General features: G+C 43.2%; 2 protein-coding genes across 6 annotated transcripts in view; one reads left to right on the forward strand and one right to left on the reverse strand.

Moving 5' to 3' along the window:
• Positions 1–15,959, forward strand: part of INVS (inversin) — a 160,955-nt gene that overhangs the window by 140,815 nt on the left and 4,181 nt on the right. For 3 of the 4 annotated variants that reach the window (XM_064580113.1, XM_064580116.1, XM_064580115.1), the window contains 3 exons: positions 2,185–2,902; positions 14,538–14,767; positions 15,536–15,610. In XM_064580113.1, the coding sequence (XP_064436183.1) occupies positions 2,185–2,902; positions 14,538–14,767; positions 15,536–15,610 (1,023 nt within the window). Of the gene's footprint in view, positions 1–2,184; positions 2,903–4,202; positions 4,313–14,537; positions 14,768–15,535; positions 15,611–15,959 lie in introns of those variants that run through there. The other variant, XM_064580114.1, reaches the window with a different exon arrangement.
• The window catches only part of TEX10 (testis expressed 10), a 103,834-nt gene that overhangs the window by 21,819 nt on the left and 66,056 nt on the right, over positions 1–15,959 (reverse strand). The gene's annotated exons all lie outside the window — the stretch shown is intronic.

Raw genomic sequence — 15,959 nt, forward strand, 5'->3', positions numbered from 1 at the left:
GGTTCTGGGTGGACGTAAGTTTTAAATCCATTTGGGTAAATAACAAAGAGAACAATTGCTGCATCGTCTGGTAAGAACAGTTTTGTAAGGAACTGCCACCCTATCTTTCAAAGTGGCTGTGCCATCTTGCATTCCCACCAGCAGTGTATGAGAGCTCCTGTTGCTGCACATCCTTATCAGCCTTTGGTGTTATCAGTGTTTTTTTGTGTTTTCACCATCTAAGGGGTGTGTAGTGGTATCTCGTTTAATTAATTGGGGCTTTAGTGGTGTATGTGAAACATTAGAATGGTTCTAAGAGTCAGAACTATACAAAAAGATATACACAGAGAAGTATTGCTCCCCCTTACCCCACTACCTAGTTCCCATTTCCCTCTTTCTCCCCCTTTCCTGCCCAATCACAGTAGGTACTCAATCTCTTCAGTTTCTGGTTTATCCTTTCTATATTTCTTTCATACAAATGAGCAGATACAAGTATATTTCCTTATTTCCCCTTTGTCTTACATGAAGCATAGCATAGTTTAGATACTTCTTTGCACTGTAAAATGGTTATTTTAAAGTTTGTTTCTGAAAACACATTATCTGGATAACCTGTGTGTCTGTTTTTATTGTTTCCCCCACTCCTTGAATACTATCTTGTCTCTTTATCTGCCTGCATATTTTTGATTGAGTGGTAGACATTTAATATAAAAATTTACATGAGAAATAACATGAGACTTAGGATGATAGTAATTCCTCCAGAAGCGATTTACATTGGCTTCTGGCAGACATTTAGGAGCATGAGCAATCCAAGTTTGAGCAATCCAAACCTTAATCTAGTTTCTAATACTGAGATGATGCAAAGCTGCACTCAGTCCCTACAAGGGTCAATTTACTATGAGCTCACCTTTCCTCCTAAAATATAGCCCTCCAGGGTTCCAACCCAAAGGAATGCTTCTTAGCAGGTTCTGGACTCCAGGTTTTGTCCTCCAAACCTTGAGGGGATGATTCCATTCTCCTAGGAATATATGACCCCAAATGCCTTGCTCATCTCTGTTGATTCTCCTGCATCTTGGCCCTATATATTTTTCTGTCTTATTAGCTCTTTGATGCCTTCAGACAGGTGGTTTTTAGTATTTTGTTTGGCTTTTCTATTGTCCTCAGTGGTGAGTATGCCTCAATTCTGCCATTACAGAAGCAGAAGTTCTTTCATTGCTTTTCATGAGTCTGAAATGTTTCATTTTAGAGGTTGTATTTAGTTCTTTTTCAAATCTATTCTTTTCCCATATTTTTAAATTCTTTTGTGTTTAATCAGTTCATGTGCATGGGTATGTGTGTATGTATACACTGTTCTATTAGCTAAGTTCTTGTTGATCTAATATTGCTATTGTGTCTGTTAACTCATTCACGGTAGATTGTCTCCTCATGCCTTTTATAATTTTGGATTGTGAAGTCATTTTCAGAAGGACCCCTCTGTGTGGCCTGAGTTGAGGGAATGCCATATCAAAATAATAACTGTGTTTGCTTCAGTGAAGCATCCTGTACCACCATCTTGAGACCGGTTTTTATATTAATTTTTTCTATGGGTTGAGAATAAATGAATATGAAACCCATGTGAGGCACAGGACTTGAGTTTCAAATTCTCAAGGGAGATTCTTTCCCCCATCCAGAACCCAGGCTAAGTTTCCCAAAGGATATAACCCCTCAAGAGTCCTGGCTTCATGCAGGGTCTTGGTTCTAGCTAACTTTCTGCCAGCAAGACCTTGTTTTCTGTCCTTATCTGGATATTAAAACACAGTCAGATATTTAGTAAGACCCACTGTTGCCCACTCCACCATTACTACCTGCCCAGACGGTTGCTGGATCAGCTCACACACTTAACACTCTGATTTTCAGTTTTCCCTTTGTTTTTGGCCTCTCCTTTGTTTTTGGATTTCCTTTATTTTCTTGAAGGCACTATGGTGCTTGTAAAAGAATGTTTATTATATTTTAGTCAGCATTGTAGTGGGAAGGTTTCAGGTTATCTAACATTCCATTGCTAGAAATAGAAGCTAAACAGGTTTTCCCCCCCCTAATTAGAATCACTACTATCATGGTGATGCTACTAGGACAAGTCTGAGTATTTTACGTGAACAAACGAGCAGAACTGCCCCACTATGCAAGTTTGGAACAATAAATACTCTTTCCCTTTTCCCCTGTCTCCCCAAGAATCACCCAGGGAACAGTCTAAAGGCCGATCTGCCTGTGTCCACTTCCGCCCCAGTGAAGGCAGTGGTGGAGACAGACATCCAGGAGTCTCCTCTGTTGAGAAGCCCAGAGGTGAGACAGTTGGTGAGCAGCAGTGTGGCAAGGGGAAAGGCTTCGTGAAGCAGCCTTCCTGCATCAGGGTGGCTGGGCCAGGCGAGCAAGGAGAGGATGCCAGTTGGGCAGCTGCAAGCCTTCCACGGCAGGATGGCCCCCGGAAACCCAGCAGGCGGCAGGACACAGCACCTAAGGCCAAATGTGCCTCCCAGAAAAGACGAGTTCAAGAGCTCCGAGGAGGAAGGCACTCCCCGGCTGGTTCTAGCCGGCCTGGCAGTGCCAAGGGGGAGGTGGTCCATGCTGGGCAGAATCCTCTCCACCAGCGAACATCGAGAAACAAAGTGACACAGGACAAGCTCGCAGGAGGCATCTGCTCGGACTTGCCACAGAACACAGAGGTGTTGCGGTCAGGAGTCAGGAAGTCGGGAACATCCACCCTGTGGGAGGACACTCACATATCCAAGGAGACTGACCCAGCACCTGGTCCCCTCTCTGGGCAGAGTGTGAATATTGGCCTTCTCCCCGTAGAGCTGCGGCTGCAGATAATCCAGAAAGAAAGAAGCAGGAAAGAGCTGTTTCGCAAAAAGAACAAGGCGGCAGCAGTCATCCAGCGGGCCTGGAGAAGGTAGGATGAGGGAGGGGCACCGGCTCCTCGGGATCTCTGCTGGTCCTGATACTCCGAACGTCCTAAGTGACACGCCCTGTGCTCTGTTCTTCTAGCGAATTCCATGTGCTGGCATGACAAGGCCAATTTTACTGAGTGTGCCCAGAAAATTCACTCATGTGCAGGTCCTTGTAATTTACACTGATAAGCTATTTGGAAGATGGTTTTGCCAAGAAAATCAGGAAGCAGCCAGGATAGCCTGGTGTAAAGGAAAAGAGCCTCAGTTTGTAACCAGGAAGCCTGAGTTTCCCTTTGCAAATAACGTGGCCTCTTTTTTTTTTTTTTTTTGACCTTCTGTTTTCTCATCCGTAAAACAGGATTTAGTAATTGCTGCACCTGTCCTGTTTATATGGCAGGTTGCTAGAATGAGGTCATGGGCACTTTGTGAATTCTAAAGCAGTACACGTGTAAGATATTTTATTTTTCTTTTTATGTCCTTACTACCCAGGAATTAGTCATAGCCCGAGTACCTAAACCAGGGCCTGGTCATAGTGGATTAAGTGGCTGACATAGATTACAAAACCCTGCGAAAGCACCTGCCAAGCTGGGACTGTGGGGTAGGGGCTAGGAGTAGTGGGGGAGGCGTCCTGACATACGGAGACAAATTCCTCCAGGGAGTCATCATGGGAGGACTGGAGGAGTCCTTTGCTGCAAGTTTTTCACATATTTCATCATCTCCTTCATCTGCAGGCCCCACTAGGGCCTAAATCTAGATGAGGCCTTAGTCATGACTGGTGTCTGGGGGAGGGCTGGAGCCGTTGCCCACAGGTGGGGCTCAGGTGGCCTCCATTTCCAGAGAGAGGAAGGGCATGGGGGAACAAAGCAAGTAAATCACTGCGAGCACAGGTGTGCCACATGTCAACACCCCTGTCAGGAGATAAAAGGGCCAGAGAGACGCTACTGTCGGCAGAGAGAGAGAGAGCAGAGAGAGCGGGAGAGGTTCTTGGGAGATCTGGGGAGAGGCCTCGGGGACTATGGTGCCAAGGACTGCCTGGCCGGGAGCCGGGCGATCTGCTCCATGCGGGCACGGCCTCTGCTACAGTGCATCCTCATGTCTGTTCGAGCTGCTGGCCTTACAAAGTCATCTCCCGCCTGATCCCCCTTCCTCTCCCAGCCACCCCAGGAAGCTGTCACCGTAGGGATCAGTGTCCCCATTTGTCAGGCAAGCAGATTGTCTCAAGAAAAACGACTTGTCCTAGTGATACAGATCAGGCACTCGAAGCTCTGACTCAAGGGCCTTTCCCATACGTTCTCGGTAAAGGTACTGTTTGCTGTGGTCAAGGTCACGGTGGCGGAAGCAGGCCTCATGCTCTTCACCTCAGAACGGGCTGGAGCAGAAGGGCTGCATGGATGGTGCTCACACTGGTCAAGGTAATGTGACAGGGAGATGATGTTATTACAGTTGCTAATTGATTAAGCGCTTGCACCAGGTGCTGTTCTAAGTAGTTTTACCTGTATTAACTGATTTAATCCTCCCAATAACCCTATGAGGTAGATGTTGTTCTTGTCCCCATTTCACAGATGAGGAAGCTGAAGCACAGAGAGGTTAACAACCCGCCAAGGTTACAGAGCTAAGAAGGGCCAGTGCTGGCTTGGAGCGGAGATAGTCTGTCTCTGAAGCCACAGATGGGAACGGTCCTTGCTCCCCCTCCTTGGAGAGTTCTACCAGACGCGCACTGGCTACCATCCCAGAGGAACTTTTAAGTATTTCAGCTGAAACCTGGGATCTAAACAAGCCAGCAAGGTTTACCACATCAGGCCCCACAGCTGATCCCTAGCCAAAATGCCTTCCCGTCAAACTATTCTTTGACTTCTTTGAAGAGTCAGAAGCTGACAGGTCCTGTCCGTAAGTGTCCATAGCAGCAAATGAGCCTTCAGTCATTCCCCCCAAGAACACTGGGCTCACAGTCTGTGTGCCCATCTGGGGAGGCAATTACACAGCCCTCTGGCTGCACCCTTGTGCAATTCTGAGACCTGGGACATTGACTCCCAAAAGGACTGTGGGATGCTGCACATTGTGGGAAGTCGCATGTCTGGTGACAGTAAAAACACTTATTGATTCTGTTATATAGCCTTATGCATCTTCCATTTTAAGTACAGAAGCCCAAAGCATTGTCCTGGGACCTTTGACATCAAAGCTAAGGAGCAGTGAGGGGTGGGGTAGAAAACATAACTGCCCCACAGAGGCACTGTCATTACAGGAGACGTGTTGAGGACAGGAAGAGGCCGGCTGGGAAATGTGCAAGCATAGGGTGAGCAGAGGGAACCTTGGGCCTGGAGAACAGTGAGTGGGGCTGAGTCTTAAAGTGTGAGTCTTATTACCCATCAAGACTCTTTTTTTCAAGATTGAAACGAGATAGTGTATGATCTAAGTGAGGCTGGAAAGTTGCCGTGGCTAAGAGCAGTTGTATTAAACACTTCCTTTTTACCTGAACATTTGTAAGTTGCCTTCCTGTCAGCTCTTCTCCAGCATGTTGTAAGGATGGGCTGGACCATAAGAAGAGCCGTGAGCCCTGGGCTGAACGGGATGACGGGGCATCTTAGGGCTCCCAACAAACCGGGAGTGCTATTTTCCTTGAGGATGGCAGAACAGAGGCTATTACTCTGAGCCCTGGAACCATCCTGTCGTCTGGACACAGACTCAGAAGTCTGCATACCAGAACTGATTAGGTGGAAGCTGTACCCAGTGAAAGCCAACACCTGGGCTTCCCAGTGAGTTTTCTGCCCTCCGAGAAGAGGGTGTGGAAGATGCTTGGCATCACAAACCAAAGCAGCTAAACTATGGAGCAGTACTGCCCCGTATCTCCAGCTTTTCTCCAGAGTTGGCTTTTTGGAAATGTGATATATATTCTAGTAGATGCCATGGTTTGGCATGCTACAGGAAAAAAGAATCATGCAGTTTGAGTGAAATCGGCCTTGGAGGCAAGAGAGAAGGGCTGCACCTCGCATCACAAGGAGATTTTTTAGCGGACTTTAGGAAGACCTCATTTCTCATTTGGTGTATTGTAAAATCAGGCATGGGGCCTGTCTCTGCGGCGTCTTTAGGCTCACTAGCAATTAATCAGCTACCAATCAGATAAAGAACACTGAAGCAGCTTTCCTTGGGAGGCTCCCAAACAGCTGTGTTCATTAAGAAGTTTAGGGAGTGCATGTGGGATAGACACGATCAAATAAACACTAGATGTAAAGATAGCTATCATCCCCATGCCCCTCACCTCTCTCCCACTCCAGGCCCCACCCTCCAACAGAATGAACTTAGTAAAATACAGCTCTTACTTTTGCCACCCTTTTTTTTTTTCTTAAGATTTATTTATTTTAGAGAGAGAGCCTGCACACGGGGGAGAGGGGCAGAGGGAGAAGGAGAGTTATAAACAGAGTCCTAAGCAGACTCCACACTGAGCACAGAGCCCAGTGTGGGGCTCAATCTTACCACCCTGAGACCATGACCTGAGCCGAAATCAAGAGCTGGACACTTAACCAACTGAGCCACCCAGGTGCTCCACTTTTGCCACCCTTTTTAAAAAAAAACCTCTGCAGATCCCCACCAAGTACACAGTACAGAACAAAGTCCTTAGCAGGATTTGGCTGTTGGGTCAGACAGCACTGAGTTTGAATGTTGGTCTCTCCTGGCTCTAGCTGTGAGACCTTCTGCAAGTTACTCAGCCTTTTCCCCCACCAGTTTTATTGAGATATAATTGACTTACAGATAATTGACATACAGCCTTGTGTAAGTTTAAGGTGAACAGCATAATGACTTGACTTGCATATAGGATTCATATGAAATGATTACAATAAGTTTAGTTAGGATCCATCATCTCATGTAGATATTTAAAAAGCAGGGGAGGGCGCCTGGGTGGCTCAGTTGGTTAAGCGACTGCCTTCGGCTCAGGTCATGATCCTGGAGTCCCGGGATCGAGTCCCGCATCGGGCTCCCTGCTCGGCAGGGAGTCTGCTTCTCCCTCTGACCCTCCTCCCTCTCATGCTCTCTCTCATTCTCTCTCTCTCAAATAAATAAATAAAATCTTAAAAAATAAAAAAATAAAAAATAAAAAGCAGGGGAAACAAACTGGTTTTTTTCCTTGCCATGAGAACTTAGGTAGGATGCTCTCAACTTTTATATATACCATAGAGCAGTGTTACCTATAGCCATCATGTTGTACGTTATATCCCCAGTACTTATCTCATAACTGGAAGTTTGTATCTTTTGATCACCAAATTCCTCCTCCCCTCACCCCCTACCTCTGGTAACCACAAATCTGATTTTTTTTTAAGATTCTACATATAAGTGAAATCATACAGTATATCTCTTTCTCTGGCTTATTTCACTTAGCATAATTCCCTCAAGGTCCATCCATGTTGTCACAAATGGCAGGATTTCATTTTTTATGGCTATTGTATATATACCACAATTTCTTTATCCATTCATCCATGGATGGACAACTTAGGGATGTATCCATATCTTGGTTATTGTAAATAGTGCTAAAGTGAACCTGGGGATGCAAATATCTCAACATAGATCCCAGAAGTGGAATTGATGTATCATACGTAGTTCCATTTTTAGTTTTTTGAGGAAAATCCATACGGTTTTCCATCGTGGCCATGATGTGATTTCTCATTGTGGTTTTGATTTTAATTTCCCCTAGGATTAATGATGTTGAGCACCTTCTCATGTACCTGTTAGCCATTCATGTATCTTCTTTGGAAAAATGTCTATTCAGGTCCTTTGCCCCTTCTTTTCAATGGATCATTTGGGATTTTTTGCTATTTAGTTGTAGGAGTTCTCTGTTTTTTAGATAATAACCTCTTTATCAGATATATGATTTGTAAATATTTTTTTCCCATTCCACAGATTGTCTTTTCATTTTGTAGATCATTTATTTCACTGTGCTTAAGCTTTTTACTTTGTAGTTCTGCTTGTTTATTTTGTGTTTTTTGGATCATGTCCAAAAAAACCATTGGCAAGACATCTGTCAGGGAGCTTTTTCCCCTGAGTTTTCTTTTAGGAATTTCTGATCTTACATTTAGGTCTTTTTAATCCATTTCTAGTTAATTTTTGTGAGTGGTGTAAGATAAGGGTCTTGTTTCATTCTTTTACACATGAATATCCAATTTTTCCAGCACCATCTATTAAACAATTGTCTTTTCTCCATTGAGTATGGTTGGCTCCCTGGTCAAATATAGTTGACCTTGTATGCATGGGTTTATTTCTGGGCTCTTAATTCTCTTCCATTGGTCCAGGCATCTGTTTTTAGGTGGGTACCATACTGTTTTGATTATTATAACTTTATAATATAGCTTGAAATCAGGAAGTATGATGCTTCTCCCTTTGTTCTTTCTCAGGATTGCTTTGGCTACTTGGGGTCCTTTATAGTTCCATATAAATTTTAGAATTGTATTTTCCTACTTCTGTAAAAAATGCCATTGGAATCTTGATAGGGATTGTACTAATCTATAGATGGTTTTGGGTACTATGGATGTTTTAATAATATTCTTCCAATCCAAGAACACACAGTTTCCAATTATTTGTTTCTTCAATTTATTTCATCAGTGTTCTGTAGTTTTCAGTGTAGAGATCTTTCATCTCTTTAGTTGAATTTATTCCTATTTTATTGTTTTTGATGCTATTATAAATGGGATCATTTTATTACTTTTTCAGATAATTTGTTGTTAGTGTATAGAAATGCCACTGATTTTTGTATAATTTTGTAAAATGCTTTTTCCGCTTCTATTGAGATGTTTTTCTTTCATTCTATTAATGTGATGTAGCACTTTGATTTTATGTATGTTGAACTATCTTTTCATTTCAGGGGTAAATCCCACTCAGTCATGGTGAATAATCCGTTTAATGTGCTGGTGAATTCAGTTCCTGCTATTTTATTGAGAATTTTTGCATCTATATTCATTAAGAGTATTGGCTTGTAGTGTCCTTTTCTGTCTTTGGTATCAGGGTAATGCTGGCCTTAATAAAATGAGTTTGGGAGTGTTCTCTACTTTTTCTTTGGGAAGGGTTTTAAGAGGGTTGGCATTTTTTTTTTTTTTTAAGCAATCTTTATATCCAACATGGGGCTTGAACCTACAACCCCAAGATCAAGAGTCACATGTTCTACTGACTAGGCCTGCAGGTGCCCTAACATTAATTCTTTAAATGTTTGGTAAAATTCACCAGCCATCTGGTCCTGAGCTTTTCTTCATTGGGAGGTTTTTGATTACTGATTCAATCTTCTTACTAGTAATTGGTCTATTCACATTTTCTATTTCTTCTTGACTCAGTGTTGGTAGGTTGTATGTTTCTAATAACTTCCATTTCTTCTAGGTTGTCCACTTTGTTGTATAGTTGTTCATAGTAGTGTCTTATGGTCCATTGCCTTTCTATCTTATCAGTTGTAATGTCTCTTTTCATCATAATTTTGTTGACTTGCATCATCTCTTCTTTCCTTGGTTAGTCTAGCTAAAGGTTTGTCAACTTTTTTTCTCAAAGAACCAACTCTTAGTTTTGTTAATCTTCTCTATTTTCCTGCTATTTCATTTATTTCTTCTCCAATCTTTATTATTTCCTTCTTTCTGTAACTTTGGGCTTTGTTCTTTTCCTACTTTCTTAAAGTGTAGGAGTAACTTATCTATTTGAGCTCTTTCTTGCTTCTTAACATAGGCATTTATTGCTATGAAGTTCCCTCTTAAAACTCGTTGCTGCATTCCATTAAGTTTTGGTGTGTTGTATTTCCATTTTTTGTTTGCCTCAAGATACTTTATTTTCCCTTTGATTTCTTTGGTCCATTGGTAGCTCAGGAAAATGTTAATTTCCATGTTATTTGTGAATTTTCCAGTTTTCCTCCTACTACTGATTTCTAGTTTCATACCACTGTAGTCAAAGAAGATACTTGGTATGGTTCCAGTCTTCTTGAATTTGCCAACACTTGTTTTGAGACCTAAGATATGGTCTCTCCTAGGAAATGCCCCATGTGTGCTAGAGAAGAATGTCTATTCTGCTGTTGTTGGATGGAATGTTCTATATGTCAGGTCAAATTGATCTATAGTGTTATTCAAATCCTTTTTAATATTTATTTATTTGACAGAGACAGCAAGAGAGGAACACAAACGGGGTGTGGGAGAGGGAGAAGCAGGCTTCCCACCGAGCAGGGAGCCTGATGTGGGGCTCGATCCTAGGACCCCGGGATCATGACCTGAGCCGAAAGCAGACACTTAATGGTTGAGCCACCCAGGCGCCCTCTTTTCCTTTATTGATGCTCTATCTGGATGATCTATCCATTGTTGAGTGTGGGGTATTGAAGTTCTCAGCTATCATTGTATTGCTGTTTATTTCTGCTGTTAGCTGTTTTTGCTTTTATGTATTTAGGTGCTCCAACGTTGGGCGCATAAATATTTACAAATATATCTTCTTGATGGATCGACCTTACTATCATTATATAATGGCCTTGTCTCTTTTTACCATTTTTAGAAGTCTGTTCTTTCTGATATAGCTACCCGTGCTTTTTTGTTATCATTTGCTTGAAATATCTTTTTCCATCCCTTCACTCTGAGGCAGCATATCATTGGATCTTTTTTTTTTCCAATCCATTCATCCATTCTATATCTTTTGGAGGATTTAATTCATTTATATTTAATCATTGATAAATAAGGACTTACTATTGTAATTTTGTTAACTGTTTTCTGGCTACTTTGTAAAACTGTTTCACCTTGTTTCTTATCCTGTCTTGTGTGTGTTCTGAGGTCTTTTGTTATCTGTATGGTTCTTTATCATGTTCTTTTGTGTGATTAGCACAGGTTTTTCCCTTGTTAAAAAAACATCTTCTAGTTGTAACACCCAAACTGATAACAACTTAACTTCAATAGCACTCCTAAACTTTATACTTTCACCCACACACGTTAGCTTATTGATGTTGAAGTTTACATATTTTTTATATTGTATATCCAATAACAGACTACTGTCATTGTATTTTTAAGTTTTTAAACTTTTTACTTTAAAAAATTTTATTTTAGAGATTGTGGGGTGGGGGGTGGAAGAGGGAAAGGGAGAGTCTTAAGCAGACTTCACACTGAACACAGCCCAACTCAGGGCTCAGTCTCATGACCCTGAGATTATGATCTGAGTCGAAACCAAGAGTCAGACTGCACCACCCAGGTGCCCCTAAGTTTTTAAACTTTTACACTGGAGTTGAAGTACATTATGCACAACCGTTATCATATTATAAATTCTAATTCTGACTATATGTTTACCATTACCAGTGAGTTTTATGCTACTTTTTCTTTTTTTAAGATTTTATTTGAGGGGCGCCTGGGTGGCTCAGTCGTTAAGCGTCTGCCTTTGGCTCAGGTCATGATCCCAGGGTCCTGGGATCGAGCCCCGCATCGGGCTCCCTGCTCAGCGGGAAGCCTGCTTCTCCCTCTCCCACTCCCACTCCCCCTGCTTGTGTTCCCTCTCTAGCTGTCTCTCTCTCTCTGTCAAATAAATAAATAAATAAATCTTTAAAAAAAAATAAAATAAAAGATTTTATTTGACAGAGAGACAGTGAGAGAGGGAACACAAGCAGGGGGAGTGGGAGAGGGAGAAGCAGGCTTCCCGCCGAGCAGGGAGCCTGATGCGGGGCTCGATCCCAGGAGCCTGGGATAACCTTAGCCGAAGGCAGACGCTTAACAACTGAGCCACCCAGGTGCTCCACTACTTTCTTATTTATGATGTTAATTAGCATCCTTTTACTTCCACTCAATTCCCTTTAGCATTTCTTATAAGGAAGGTCTAGTGATTATGGATTCCTTGTTTTAGTTTGTTCTTTATCTCTCCATTTCTGAAGGACAGCTTTGCCAGCTATAGAATTCTTGACAGTTTTTTCCTTTCATATTTTGAATATATCATCCTGTTCTTTCCAGGCCCGAAAAGTTTTTGTTGAGAAATGCATTCATAGTCTTATGGAAGTTGTTAATATATGTAACTTCTTTAGCTTATTTCAGAATTTGACTTTTGACAATATAATGTGTCTCAGGGTAGCATTATAGGTTCTAGAGTTCTTTGGGGTTTATGGATCTAGATACTCCTTTCTTTCTCCAGGTTTGGGAAACTTTCAGCCCTTCTTTAAATATATTTTCTGTCTCATTCTCTTTCTCTTCTGGAATTCCCATAATGCAGTTATGCTCTTCATTTTGCTCCTCTGACTAGATAATTTCAAATGTCCTGTCTTCTAGGTCACTGATTCTTTCTTCTACATGGTCAAGTCTGCCTTTGAAGCTCTCTATTGAATTTTTCAGACCTGTATTTCTCAGCTCTAGGATTTTTTAATGGTTTTTGTTGTTGAACTTCTCATTTTGTTCATGCATTATCTTGCCAATTTCATCTGGTTGTCTGTGCATTCTTGTAGTTCCTAAACTTCTTTAAGGGGGTTCTGAATTTTTTGTATAACAATTCCTAGATCTCTGTTTATTTAGGGTTAATTATCAGAGCTTTACTATAAGTTTCTTTTGGCAGTGTCATGTTTACCTGATTTTTTGAGTCTTGATTCCTCATGTTGTTGAGTAGGTGGTCTTCTCTTCCAGACTTTACAGGTTTGCTTTAGCCAAGACCGTTCTTCCCAGGCAGCTCAGTTTGGGTTTCTGGACATGTCTACTAGTAACATCCTTGGGCAGTGGAACTTGCTATTAGAACAGTCTATTTTGGGTCAAGGAAACCTCTGAGTGTGTGCTGCTGCCTGAGAACAGTTGGATAGGATTGCTGGGTTGGTTCTCTGCCCAAGTGAGGCTTTAGGAGGGGCTGTGCGGTTGCCTGGGGTTTCTGGTCAGGCTTACTAGATGGTTGGCTGGCTGGGTACTAGACTTAGCAGTTGGTGGGGCGATGAATTCACTTCCCTGAATTGGCAGGGCAGCAGGACAGGCCCTGAGGCCTGCACAGCTTGTTTGGAGACTCAGTAAGATTGTACATTGATTTGCTGGCCAGATGGGGCCACCAATTTTGCTCTGCAGACAGGAAAGAGCTAGGCTGTGCTTTCTGTTTAAATGCCACTGTAAGAAGGGCTGTTGGATGGGCTACATAGCTTCCTGTGTGCTTTGGCTAGGTTTCCTGGTCAGATGGGCTGAAGGCTATATTCAGCAATGGCTAGGGCTATGAATTACCTTCCCTGCCCATGCAGAGCTGGAGAACTGGCTCAAAGGCCTAAAAAGCTCTATGTGGTTGACTCAAGCTCTCTGGCTATACAGAGCCACTATCTTTGCTCTGCAAATAATCAGCTCTGCCCGCTGCACCTCCCTGCTTGAGTGTTGCAGGGCTATTCAGCTTTCTAGGTGTTCTGGCCAGGCTTTGATCAGGCAGGGCCAGGAGCTACACTCATGTGTGGTCCAGGCTATGCCTCAGCTCCCCTGCCTGAGCTGAAGCAGACCAGACTGCAAGGTTAGCAGGGCTCTTTGAAGACCCCAATCAGGCACCCTGCTGTGTTCCCTGGTCAGATTGCACCTCTGTTTTGGCTCTGCAGATGAGCAAAATTAAAGGTTGGGACTACTACTTGGGCACTGCAGGTAGGAACTTGATCTGCCAAGATCCACGTGCTGGTTGCTTTAAGCTCTTCCCTTCTCCATCAGTCAGATTCCCAGTGGTCAAGCCCTACCAATTCCTTGGCAATCCCCATGGGTGAGACCAGCATGGGGGCTCCCAGGAAGTGACCCACAATGCTGGTGGTGGGGGAGCTGGATTCCACCCTGGGTTCTCTTTTCCCATTTGAGGAACCGTACAAAGGCTCAGGGCAGACATTTTGGTGTGGTGCTACACCAGCCTGGTGGAGGGGTAGTACAGTCAGCATGTAGCTGTTCCTCATGTCCTAATGCAGTGTGTTTGGTCTCTGTGGTGCAAGGGGCTGCAGCCTCACTCCCATGTTCTAGGACTTTCTCCATAGTGTCTTATCTGTGAATAGTTAATTGTTGTTCTTGTAAGAGGAAGCCAAGTCAGGAACAATCTTCTTAACATCCCATCTACTCAGCCTTTATCAGACTCATCATGTCTGCCTCATGGATTTATTTTCGGTTTAATCATAAGGAAAATGCCTGATATGTAACAGGCTCCGAACAAATGTTGGCTCCTTCCACAGTTTAGCATAGCATTCCATTCTTCCTTCACCAAATACACAGTGCTTTATATACATCTCATTACTGATTTTCCTGGCACCTATGCCCACACCTCTGCTTATGCCAGTTCTGCTGCCCAGAGTACCCTTCTCTGCCTAGTAAGCTCCTATGCATCCTTTAAAACCCAGCACAAACACCAGCCTTGTAAAGCCTTACCAGACCACCACCAATTTTTCAGTCCCACATTATCCCATGTCATCTAGCTCCTCATTCTTGCATAGTACTCCTCATACTGCACTTACTTGTTTACACATCGGCCTGACCGACCTTGAAGGCAGACTGAATTCCTAGTTCAGAAGTGTCTGATGATTTTAAAATCAACATTAAACATACGGCCACTATAAAGTAGGAATGGGAGCTTAAATGAATCTCCCAGTTGAGCAAGCACTATTCCTATAGCTTCCAGGAACGTTAAGGAAACTTAAGTTTCACAGTACTGTGATCTTAAAGCCTCTCCCCTTTTCTGACCCACCAGCTACCAGCTTAAGAAGCACCTGTCCCACCTTCTGCAGATGAAGGAGCTTGGAGCCAGAGATGTGGACAGATGGAACCAAGAGTGCCTGGCACTGCTGCTCCAAATTTGGAGGAAGGAACTGGAACTAACCCCCCCAAAAACCACTGCAGTAACCAGGACCACCAAGAGTTCACCCAAGAGCAGCTCAGGCACAAAGTCCACCAGGCACTCGGTACTCAAGCAAATCTACGGTAATTGTCCTTCGGGCACTCTGTAGTTGACAAGCACCCCCGAGTGTTGCATCAGTATCTGAAATGGCATTTAATTACAATGGGCAAACCTCCATTCAGGTAGGAACTTTCCTGTTCTACTGCTAGGCACCAAGAGAATCCTCAGCACCCACATTTAATGCCTCCCCTCCAGCAATTCTGGGTCAGAATTGGTTTCACGATGCATTCTGACATCTCAACCCAGAGAGCCTTCCAGCCAAGAGGTCTGCTGGCCTTCATTACTGAAAGCCTCATCCTTTCAACTCCTCCAGACCACTGCTTGGGACTTCCCCTTACATTACCCATTTGGAGGGGGGCTCCAGGAGCAGGAAGACCCTGTCTGCCTCACTTTGACTTTTCTGATGCTAAGATAGTACAGGGTTGCCCTTCTGTGGGAATGCCCCAGACCCATGCACTACAGTAAATACTTATTCAGCAGATGAGCTGTTTTAAATTGAGACATTTTCAGCTCTGGAAAAAGCCCCTCCAAATAAACTCAGCAGAGAACAAGCCTGGCTAGCTCCCCAAAAGAAAAACGTTGAGCCAAGGCACCTTTAGGAACAGACCTGCAGCCCAGGCAGCAAAATTTCAGGACCTTACCCTTGGCCTACATGGTATTTCCACACCATACCTAATTTATCTTGGCAGATTCCAACAAGCTCAAGCCTTTACCTCAATAAGGAATTTAGAACTTGGTTAGGCTGTAGCTGTCATGGTCAGAGAGAAATGATCATTGCTGGTTGATTTCAGGTTGTTCTCAAGAAGGGAAAGTACCTCATCCCACAAGATCTTCCAGAGCTCATTCTGTGCTACGTCTCAATTCAGGTAAGGTAGCCAATGCACTGGCAAAACAGATTGGGGAGATGATGTGGGGAAGCATTTGCCTTGTTTCATCCCCAAAGGTGGAAGATAATACAACAGATTGCCAGGGGTTTCCAATGGTCATTTGATTTGAGGTGTGCATATTTTTCATTCCCCTTTCATGGAATTATTACTGCAGTCAACATGTCTCCATAAGAGGCAAGTTATTTTCACAACCACAAGTTATTGTTAACATTACCTACAGTAGAGTCAATAAATGGGACCGATTATTGATCACTTTTACATACTTGTTCACATAAAGGAAAAGGGAAATGAAAATACTGTCATTCTTCAAAGTAAGACCTTGGGGAAT

The sequence above is a fragment of the Mirounga angustirostris genome, unplaced genomic scaffold, assembly GCF_029215605.1.
Source record: "Mirounga angustirostris isolate CCGP_5_RB_7025 unplaced genomic scaffold, mMirAng1.0.hap1 SCAF_15, whole genome shotgun sequence".
Lineage (NCBI taxonomy): Eukaryota > Metazoa > Chordata > Mammalia > Carnivora > Phocidae > Mirounga > Mirounga angustirostris.